Here is a 10,718-nt window from a genome sequence, read left to right on the forward strand (position 1 = left end):
ACTTCACTTATTTCATTCACAGACCTTCTTTGTCCCTGGCCAACCAATCAGATTCACACACCAGCAATGATCAGCCTCCATAGTGCTTTAGCTCCGGGATTTTGTCACTAATCCAGAAAAAAAAAGCTCTTTCACAGGCCACAGTGGACCCAGATGAGCACCGGCTTCCACTTCTTATCTGCTCGAGTCCTCCTTTCTTCACACTTCCAGTACAAGACACACAGAGGATTAGGTAGCCGGTCATTCCCCAGCAGTGACCGACGGCCTCGAGGGATTGCCTGTGTGGCTTGAATTACAATATCTTAGAAAAATAGAGAAGTATGCACAGGCACACAAATGCATACACATATTACATATGCCTGTCTTTGGCGTCCTCATTCACTCTTCCACAGGTTCAACCATTACCATCTCTCCTTAAGTTAATATACAAAGGACTGAACATGTCTTTATGGGCACTAAATTGTCTCTTTGTTGTCTGTCTGACCTAAATATTGTATTTCGTGACTTGACTTGTATATTGCCGACATTTTTAATGAAATCGGCGTGCCTCTATCGACTGGAGAAAACTGACTGAAGCACATTAGAGGGGATCCAGTGCTGCGATTATGTTCACCTCTCCATCCCATCACCCCTTAACAACCTGAAACTCTGAGCCCATTGATAGGCGGGACATTTGTTTCTACAAACGGTAATACTAAGGTTTATACAGCACATGTGGAGAATTGAAGGGATTGTATTTTTGGGCAAAAGATTGTGTAAACATATATTGTAAACAACAGCCATTTAAAAAAAAAAAAAAAAAGATTAGAATTGGATGAATATTACTGGGGAGAAAAGCTCGTCATCTCAACTTGATCATGTTTGTTCATTTGGATGCAAAATGCTCCCAATGAAGACAAACAGCAATAGTCTATTTCTGGCACCGTGACACATCTGTGATGCACAGTGAAAACCGTAAATCCCAGGTTTGTAACATGTTAGTACCTACATCTGACTTCCACTGCAGCTCTGTTCTTCCTAATGTGACGTTCACATGGCACTAATATAACCAGATGCAACACAGTTAGGGCATAACATTGAGCTGAGTCCTGGTTAACAGAATAAGGGGCAAAAAAAAAGAGAAGAAAATACATAAAATAAAATTCACATGTACATAAAATATATGTTCAAAATAACGGCCAAAAACACAAAAATGTAACATTCAAATGTAACAGACAAAACTAAATTGACGTGCGATCATCTACTACATGGTAATACTGTGAACTGCACAATCCCTCTCAAAAAAAAAAAACTAACACAAAACAATATCAACAAACAAGATTTAAAGTAGACTGTATGGCTCCAGGTAGCTTTGAATGTCTGCTCTAGACGAGAGGCTCAAACCATATCAGGCAACAAGAAGAAGAAGAGGGGATAAAATCATGTATTATGAGTCTTTTTTTGTTGCTCTCTCTCTCTCTCTCTCTCTCTCTCTCTCTCTCTCTCTCTCTCTCTCTCTCTCTCTCTCGGACTCTTTCACAGTTTCAAGTCTTTAGTGTTTAGTGTTTGTGTGAGTCTGGTGAACCAAGCGTCGGACGACAGGGAGCGGACAACACTGGAGAACACGAAATACAGGTTTGTAAAAGGATCAACTCCACCCAACCGTGAACACGTCTTAGCTTAGATTCTGGGGTGATCGTACCTACGTGGAACACAGACAAGATTCCTGTAATTTAAGCAGATATTTGCCCTCACACCCGCACCCCTCCTCCCCCAATGCACTTATACAAACACGCACACATACGTACAGAACACTTAGCGAGTATATGAGGAAAAAAAAAAAAAGGGGGGGGGGGGGGGGGGGGCAGAGTTCTATAATAAAAACTAGACACATTCAGGAAGTGTGGGAATTGTTTCTGCTGGAATCGATTGCGAATCAGAGCCCTTACGCTTTTACGACGACGTGATCAATTAGGCCTGTGTGTGTTTGTGTGTGAGGGTGTGAGTGCGCGGTTAATGTAAATAAGCATGTGACTCCAAGCCAACACCAAGTGAATGAAGAGAACAACAATTTAAAGTGTGAACCAAGTAACTAAAAGACTTTTCAAACCCTCCAAAGTCCAACGGGTTAGTCCGATGTGAGAGTGCGTGTTGTGATTGTGTGTCCAGCCGAAGGCGGAAATCTTGCATTTGAGCGTGGCGGGGACACAAATAAAAATATTTAACCCCTTTAAAAAAACAACAACGGAGGAGCGGATTATTTCTGTCCATCCGAGGACTGCTCATCTGTCTGCGAGAGAGGAGAGGAGGAGGCGAGCGGCTCCACTGAAGTGCTGGACAGTAAAAACTAAATACACTGAGAGCAAATTGGAGACACGAGCAGTGGTGCAGGTCCTTGTTCAGTAGTCAGTAAACCCAAAACACTTACTTCCATCCACGCACACACACACACACACACACTTGCATTCTCTTTAACATAGACAAGCACGCACACTCACACACACACACACACACACACACACACACACACACACACACACACACACACACACACAGGGTACTCTGGTTAAGGCAGTGGTGGCAGGTGAGGCTGCAGTGAGGCCGGGGATAGAATCGGAGATCAGGGCTCATGGCAGTGAAAGCTCCCACTACTGAGTCAATACTCCTCCTCCTCCTCCTCCTCCTCCTCTCCTCCTCCTCTCCTCCTCCTCCTCCTCGTCTGGTTCCTCATCCCTCTCTCCCTTTGCTCAGACACATTTCATAGCATCGGTTACTCGAATGACATCAGATTGGCTGGCACCTGGGAAGAAAGTGAGGTGTCAAAATGATAGACAATATTGAATGACATACATATAGGAAGGTAGGGGTGGATACAAATGAATAAAATATAGAAATAGAGAGATAAACTGTAGATGTGTGACAAATAATTGTTGTAGGGAAGATTGGGCATAAAAGAATTTTAAAGAGTCTTTAATGATTTTGTTGGCAATAGTGTAGAAACAAGGACTGTCTGTAGAAAGAAAAGAAAATGACTGGAAATTGTCGCTTATATACATAAATAATATAGGCAATATTCAACAGTGTGTGAGTGTTTATGCGGCTCCATACCTGTTGCCTGTTGCTCTGACAGGCAGCACTCAGATGTTTGAACCAGAGCAAAGCGTTCATTCGGTTCCCTGCTTGGTACTTGTAGGTGTTGCCTAAGTAACAGAGACAAACAGTGTTAGATGCCAGGTCTCTCGTCTCCACCTGCTTTCTCAACACTCTGGAAAGATGGCTGAAGCCTCACTTGGTTTTGGCCCGCCTGGTGAAATATAAACAAAGTCACACTGTGGAAAAGTTCAGAGCAGAGGCAACCGGAGGATTGTGTGTGTGTGTGTGTGTGTGTGTGTGTGTGTGTGTGTGTGTGTGTGTGTGTGTGTTTGCATTAACAGCTGTGTATGAACATGAAAAATGCTAGATATGACCGAAGTTTGTGTGTCTACGTCTCAGTGTGTTCTATGTTGTACCTGGCTGCAAGACAAATGACCCCATGCGGACAAGAAAGTTAAAGTTGACATACTTAACCTGACAGTTAGCCTTACTGTTCGGTGAGATGGAATCGGAGTGTGTGTGTGTGTGTGTGAATGTGTGTGCATGTGTGACTGTGTACAGGTGATGTCACCAATCACACCAAACTCCACTGACCCAGTTCACATTTTTACTGCATCCGTTTTCAGAGAGCTGACTGCTTGCTTGTGTAAGTCATTTCCGTTTAGCTTTACCTTTTGTGTGTGTGTGTGTGTGTGTGTGTGTGTGTGTGTGTGTGTGTGTGTGTGTGTGTGTGTGTGTGTGTGTGTGTCTCACCGTGCTCGGAGTCAGTCAGCAAGAAAACATCGGGATGCTCTGGATCGTCAGCCATCATTGCCATTAGACCCACCACACACACACTCTTACTGGACGAGGACTTGAACTGGACAGAGGACGAAGTGGAAAGGGTTAGGGTTAGGGTTAGTTCATTTTCTTTCTCATGACGACTCTGTTGTGTCTACATTTGACTTAAGAAGAAGACATGTTAATACAGTCCTTGTGTGTATGTGTGTGTGTGAAACCGCTGGATCTCGCCTGTGAGCCTGCACTCCACAAGGTTCTCGTTAGCCTGTGAGTGACACACAGGACTGCAGTGATGTCATTGGTTTCATTATTCAATGAGTGCTACCATCTGTCTGTCTCCCCGCTGTTCCAGACCCCCGCCCAGCCCATTCATTTACTGTTTTCTTCCAGTTCTTATCGACCCTGCAGCCTTCATTCTCTTCTACGCTCTCCTCTGAGCTCCTGTACAGTTTCAGTAAATGTTCCTGTCAAACTGATACAGTCCAAACACTCACCTCACACACACACACACACAGCCAGATGCACCGAACACGCACCACTCGTTTTTAAATTGTGCCAAAAACTACATTAAAATGTTTGACTTTTTCCCTTTTCCTGTGCATACCGAAGAACATGAAGAAGAAACATTAAGTGTGTTGCCATTCTCTAATCAAACTTTCTGAGAATGAGTAAGTGATGGCTATCATGTGTCGGCTCCTAGTAAAACCAAGTGTTTTGGGGTAATGTGGTACATTTACTCTCACTTCACTCAACAACTGCAGGAAGCGGTCTAAGGCTTTCAGAAGTCTCGCAGTTATCACCTCCCTAAACAAATAAATATGGTAAAAACCTCCAAAATGTCTATCATCCGCTGCAGAAATGCATGGCATGAATGTGCCCTCAGACTGTTAAACATGGTGATGGATCAGTGGGCTGCAAAATTAATTATTTTCAATATCAATTAATCTGGTGATTATTCTCTTAATTGATTGTTTGGTCTCTACCAGGTCACAAAAAAGTAAAAAATGGACATCCTAGTAACTCAAAGTCCAAGGTGGTCTTTAAATGTCTAGTTTCATCACTCCATAACCCAAACATATTAATTTCAATATGATATACAAGAGAGAAATTTAAAAAAATCTCCATATTTGAGAGGCTGAAAAAAGCAGTTTTTCCATTATTTCAGTTGATGGACTTCTCTTATTAGTTAACTTATGGCCGCAGCTCTAGTGTGAATGTTTGTGTGACTTACATGTTTTCTCTCTGTGGCCTTCAGGGACTTGGCAGGGTAGTAGTAGAGCTGGGTCCCGCAAAGAGCGACCCAGTATTTGGTCCATGACGCCACCTGGAGGCACAAAAGTGAAATCGAATTTTCAACTCCACTTCAGTCTTAGTCAGTCAATAACACTCTACAGTATGAACCTCACATGCTATCAGATTCCTTATAAAGAGTCAACTCTGGGGGGGATGTTTTTTTTTGGGGGGGGGATTTTATTACGGTTCTGGTTCTGCATCACTGGGACGGATAAAGAGACGAGATTAGAGAGAAGACTCACAGGGAAGAAGATTGTTTGGTTTGGGGAACTATAAGTGCTTGCTGTTCTATGCTTGGTTGGATGACCAGAGAATAAGTGTGCAGAATTAGCATCTTGTGCCATAAACACTAAAAGCTTGAAAGACTAATACGAGCAAAAATAAATCAGTCATGAGATGAAGGAAAAGCACATGAAAGAAAAAAAAGGGACAAAGTGAACCTGCAAACTAATACTCGCCCAACTACATGGCCAAATTTGGAAAAATATTTCAGACCTTGTTACATCATCTAAAGAGGTCGTAAATCATCCACTATACCTATGACAGTTTTAAGTTATTTCAACTGCATAAAGAGCTCCAGATTTGTTTCCAGTCAAAACAGAATATGATAATCTCAGTGCAAATATAAAAAATGGCTTATGAGGCACAAGGCAAACAAAAGCAGCGGGGAAAGAGGAGGAGAGAGAGAAACAGAGAAGTTGTGCAGATTGAGGAGTCTCTGAGGCCCTATCTGCAGACAGCTTTTATTGGCCATCTGCTCCTGTATGGTGGGGAAGTATAGGTGTATGAACAGCACACGGACACGTATGTATACGTATGTATATACAAGTGTGTGTGTGTGTGTGGGATCTCACTGTTGGTTTCTTGCCCTCCTTGAGCACAGTCTTCCGTCTCAACACCCCCTGCACTGTCACTGCTCCGGGATAGAGGTGAACTGCAAGCTCCTCGGACTCCGCTGAGCTACAACAGGGCAAAGACAAACATTACAAGCCATATACACAAACACACACACAGAAAGAACATGCATGTTCTCAAGCATGCACGCACAGAAGATCAACATCTGAGATGAACTACTAGAAAAGGCAGACGCAATCTGCAAAGCGACCTTAAACTCTGCTTCATGAAAGCACATTTTTTTTTAAAGCTACATCGACCGTATGTCTGTCTTGTTTTCACAGAAATGAATTTCACAGCTATAAATCCTAACACTGTTATCTGCACAAAGAAGAGCAGAGGCTGACAAGGTGGTGAGCAGATTGTGTCTGCCTGGAGGATCAGAGCAGGAAGCCCAGTGCAGGAGCCCAGTGAAGCCTGGTGGAAATAGAAAGAGAGACAGATGGAGACCCGTCTCTAACCGCAAGGGGCGCATTTATATGCAGAGTCCATGAGAATTGGCCTTAATAATCCTGAAGAGTCTGTTCCTCCCTTCCTCAGGAATGAGGATGTCACAGTTTGTTTCCAGTAACACATGGAGTTCGGTGTGTCTGTGGAAACTCATTTTTAGCTCCAAGCTGTGAAATATCTCGTAAATTTATCACAAGAAGAAGTCCAGGTTGACCATAACCAATGTGTGTGTGTGTGTGTGTGTGTGTGTGTGTGTGTGTGTGTGTGTGTGTGTGTGTGTGTGTGTGTGTGTGTGTGTGTGTGTGGCAGACATGCAAGAAATTTAAGAAAGCAAAAGGTGGATTATAGATTGATGGTATGCAGCAAAAGATGAAAAATCATGACCTCCTTGATAGATCCTTTGCCCATGATTTCACCGCACGCACACACGCACTTCCCACCACCAGATTATCCCAGCACTACACACACTCTAAGAACCAGCATACAGCGGCCCCTGGCAGGGACTGAGGGGCGTGAAGTGAGGATAAGAGAGGGTTTGGTTCAGCTGAGGTTGGTTCGGGTCGGGATGTGTGTACCTGCTGGGCCTCAGGACTCCTCTGTAGGGGATGCGGGCCACACGGGTCACTGGGCCCAGAGAGTGATAGAACCGAGTCCTGTTCAGAATAGGATAAGACAGGATAGAATAGGGGGCACGGGACACTGTTAAGGCTGTTTTTTGTTGTTGACGTTTGTCCCTTCAGATTGCATGGGTTAGGGCTGGATGGAGGAGCTGCCATTTGGTTAGAGGAGTTATTGATGAATGAGTGTTTATATGGTTATTCAACAGTTTTAATAAATAGTGTTTTGGAAAGAAGGTTCAGATGATCCTCAGGGCAGTGTGGCTCCAGACACTACTGGCATGAAGGGACTACTGGTTAGGGGATTTAAATGGTAAGTTCTTAATACATTTCAGGCTGCCGCAGAAGCATCTGAGAGCAGCGGTGGAGGGATGAGGCATGACGGCCCTGGCTGCAAGGCTAAAAGCAAGGCTGCACGCGGTGAGTTTTAATGGCCGATCATTTCGCATAGCTGTGTCTTGAGGCCAGAGCTTTGAAAATGATACAATCACATCAGGGATGGGCATATTTTATGATCTTAACATGTGGATGTTATGGAAAAGCACTGCAGACACGGCCATAGTAACCTTACCTCTCAAAAGCTGGCCAAGACACCTCTTCACTGAGCTCAGAGCCCTCGCTGCTCCCTGTGTACAGATACAAGTCATTTACAAAAAATGCACAGAACATACAAACTGTGCATCATAGTAATAAGTGTATATGTGTATGTCTCACCAAGGGAAATACCACTGGACAGAGTTGAGCTCTCTGCGTGTCCCCTGGTAGGACTGTGGCTCTCCATAACACTGTCGTCCAACAGGTGGCGAGAGCCCGCATTGGGGAACGTAGCACTTTTAAACTCCACTGTATTCATCTTATGGATAAAACTATGTCGACCGGAACATAGAAGGAAAAAGAAAGAGGTAAGTATTTCTGCAGCACAACGTTGTTCTGTACGGTTTTCAGGGCACCATCTTCATCGTGATCTACCGAAAGGATTGATGCATTACTGACTGATGAAAATACAGTTTTTCTACCGTGTATAACTGAAAACACAAACTGACTTGTATCCCAGGCTGTGGCACTTCCTGTGTCCGTAGGGCAGCAGGTTCCTGGGGGAGGGCGGTGTGGCCGGGACTTTGGTTCCTTCAGCTGCTATTGTACATTTACGGCCGCAGAGAGGAGATGCTGACGCTTCCTGGCCTGTAGGTTAGAGTGGGAGGGAAGGACGAATTTATAGACCAGGAAGAACGTAAAGAAAAGAGCTGATAAAAAGGGTTCATTCTACATTTCTCACCAAACTTACCGACAACATCCTCTTTGGAGGCGTTTACTCGTGGTGTGTTGGTGCCTGGCTCAATCTTCTGCGACAACCTAGATAAAGGACATTGAAAAACCACCAGCTTGAATTCCTCTTGGGAAATAGGGGGAAATAGTTCATCATTAAAGTAATTATGGGGATGGAATATTTTTGGGAAAGACCGATGAGCACTGTGCCAGTGAGCAAACAGTAACATTATAAACAGGATGAAAAACATTTTGGATCTTCCTGTCAGGAAACTTCTCCTGTGACAGAAAATTATGAGGCAAAGTTTGGTTTTCTTACTTGTAATTGTCATCCTCCACAAACTTCTGCAGCTCCTCGATGTACCTGACTGAGTTGAGATACTTCTGTACATGAGTCAACACTGGCACATCTGAAAGAGGGAAGAGAATGACCAACATGAGAATAAATACACACACAGTATGTGTTCATGTGATCTAAACCTGCCAACATATCTAGAATGTTAAGCACATCTGGAGTTTGGATAACTAATATTGTCAAAACTTTATTAATTACAGGAAGTTTTAGCTATCAGCTATCAAGCTCCTCTCCAGTGGAACCAGCTTCCAGTTTGTGTTCGGGAGGCAGACACACTCTCCACATTTAAGAGTAGGCTAAATACTTTCCTTTTTGATAAAGCTTATAGTTAGGGCTGGCTCAGGTTTGCTCTGGATTAGCCCCTAGTTATGCTGCTATAGGCTTAGACTGCCGGGGACACCTCCCTGCTCTCCTCCTTCTCTTCTTCTCCCTCTCCATCTGTATGCATTTATGTAAATGTATGTTACTAACTCATCATCCGGGGTATCATCCCCAGAGTTTCTGTCTCTCATGTGGCAGGTTGCCACTGATAAAGTTTACGTCAGGATCAGGAATCGTGGCTGCGCCTGCTGCCCTGGTCCTGCTGGACACCGGGAAGCCTTTTTGACATTTTCCTGGATTCATCCAAACTTTCTCTTTTTCAACACAACATAATTTCTGTCAAATGTATTTGTACTATGTTGTTTATCCTGTAAACACGACATCTATTGTCTGTCCGTCCTGGGAGAGGGATCCCTCCTCAGTTGCTCTCCCTGAGGTTTCTTCCATTTTTCCCCCCTTTAATTATGGGGTTTCTTTTAGGAAGTTTTTCCTTGTGCGATGCGAGGGTCTAAGGACAGAGGGTGTCGTAACCTGTACAGTCTGTAAAGCACACTGACACAAATGTATAATTTGTGATATTGGGCTATACAAATAAATTTGATTTGATTTTTACTTCCTATAGCCTGAGTGTTGCTAGGTAATAGCTGCATAGCATGTCTTTTTCCTTTATTATCCCTTTTCGACCCTGAGATGCACGGTTTCTCTTCCATGTAAAAACTACTTGAATGTGTACTGGCCACGCGGGGGAGGAATCTGTAAGCTGTAGTTCTTTGACTAATAAGCAAGGACAGCAAGACTACACTGAAACTAAATGAAAGTATGAGGGGTGCAGGCATGACAAGGAATAGAAATGGGTTTAATTATGACATTCTTAACATAGAGTATAGTACCTCCTCAAATTGAGTTGTGTTTTCTTTGCACACATTTTGACTGATCCAGATCCAAAATAAAAAATTAAAACAAATATGGAGGTCTTTAGACGATCAGTAAATTAAGTAAGGAAATGTGCCAAATGTGAAATATAATATTGTACACGAATCAAACAATAATTATGAAAAGATCCGTCTCATTGGATAAATAAACACCATTTTCCCAACCAGTCTTTTTGGACTCGTGTGCAGGACTTTGTTGATATTGTTAAACTCCTACACCTCCTAGAACAAAGAGGCCAGCATTGAGTCATGATTTCTGGAAAGTGACATTGCTTTTGAGTTTTGCAGCTTTGAGCACCACAAGTCAAGTGCAATCTATTTCCATTATATTGGAAGGAATGCAGATATCTCTACGGCCAATATCTCCAACACTCGGCAACCCACATCAAAACAATCTAGATTAATAAATTGTTCTACAGCTGAGAGGAAAAGTATGTATTTTTGATTTTGTGGTGAACTGTCCCTTTAAACCTGGGTCCTCTAGTTTTCTTGTCACTACATTTGCATCCTATGAAAGTACATAACTTACCGTAGGTGCAGGATCTCTGCAGGTCCGATATGATTCTGAGAATGTTGTTCATCAGGTTGGATCTCTGTTCGTTCTCCAGTATGCTGCCCGTGGAGGGATAGGCCGAGTCTACATACGTCAGATCGGACAGGTACATCCCTGAAACAAAGCAGCAGACAGAGAAAGACGCAACATGTTACATCAAACCAGGAGAAACACACAGGCCTCGT

The 10,718-nt window shown here is 43.3% G+C and overlaps 1 protein-coding gene across 5 annotated transcripts in view; it reads right to left on the reverse strand.

Moving 5' to 3' along the window:
• Window positions 1-1,811: 1,811 nt before the first annotated feature.
• Window positions 1,812-10,718, reverse strand: part of ralgps2 (Ral GEF with PH domain and SH3 binding motif 2) — a 65,373-nt gene continuing 56,466 nt past the window's right edge. For 2 of the 5 annotated variants that reach the window (XM_029429274.1, XM_029429273.1), the window contains 12 exons: window positions 10,510-10,647; window positions 8,692-8,782; window positions 8,383-8,459; window positions 8,150-8,288; window positions 7,821-7,972; window positions 7,678-7,732; window positions 7,065-7,142; window positions 6,000-6,105; window positions 5,084-5,176; window positions 3,826-3,931; window positions 3,088-3,179; window positions 1,812-2,779 (listed from right to left, as the gene is read on the reverse strand). In XM_029429274.1, coding sequence (XP_029285134.1) covers window positions 2,750-2,779; window positions 3,088-3,179; window positions 3,826-3,931; window positions 5,084-5,176; window positions 6,000-6,105; window positions 7,065-7,142; window positions 7,678-7,732; window positions 7,821-7,972; window positions 8,150-8,288; window positions 8,383-8,459; window positions 8,692-8,782; window positions 10,510-10,647 — 1,157 coding nt within the window. In that variant the 3' untranslated portion in view covers window positions 1,812-2,749. The remainder of the gene's footprint in view (window positions 2,780-3,087; window positions 3,180-3,825; window positions 3,932-5,083; window positions 5,177-5,999; window positions 6,106-7,064; window positions 7,143-7,677; window positions 7,733-7,820; window positions 7,973-8,149; window positions 8,289-8,382; window positions 8,460-8,691; window positions 8,783-10,509; window positions 10,648-10,718) is intronic. The other 3 variants (XM_029429275.1, XM_029429277.1, XM_029429276.1) reach the window with 3 other exon arrangements.

This window comes from Cottoperca gobio, chromosome 4, assembly GCF_900634415.1.
Source record: "Cottoperca gobio chromosome 4, fCotGob3.1, whole genome shotgun sequence".
Classification (NCBI taxonomy): Eukaryota; Metazoa; Chordata; class Actinopteri; order Perciformes; family Bovichtidae; genus Cottoperca; species Cottoperca gobio.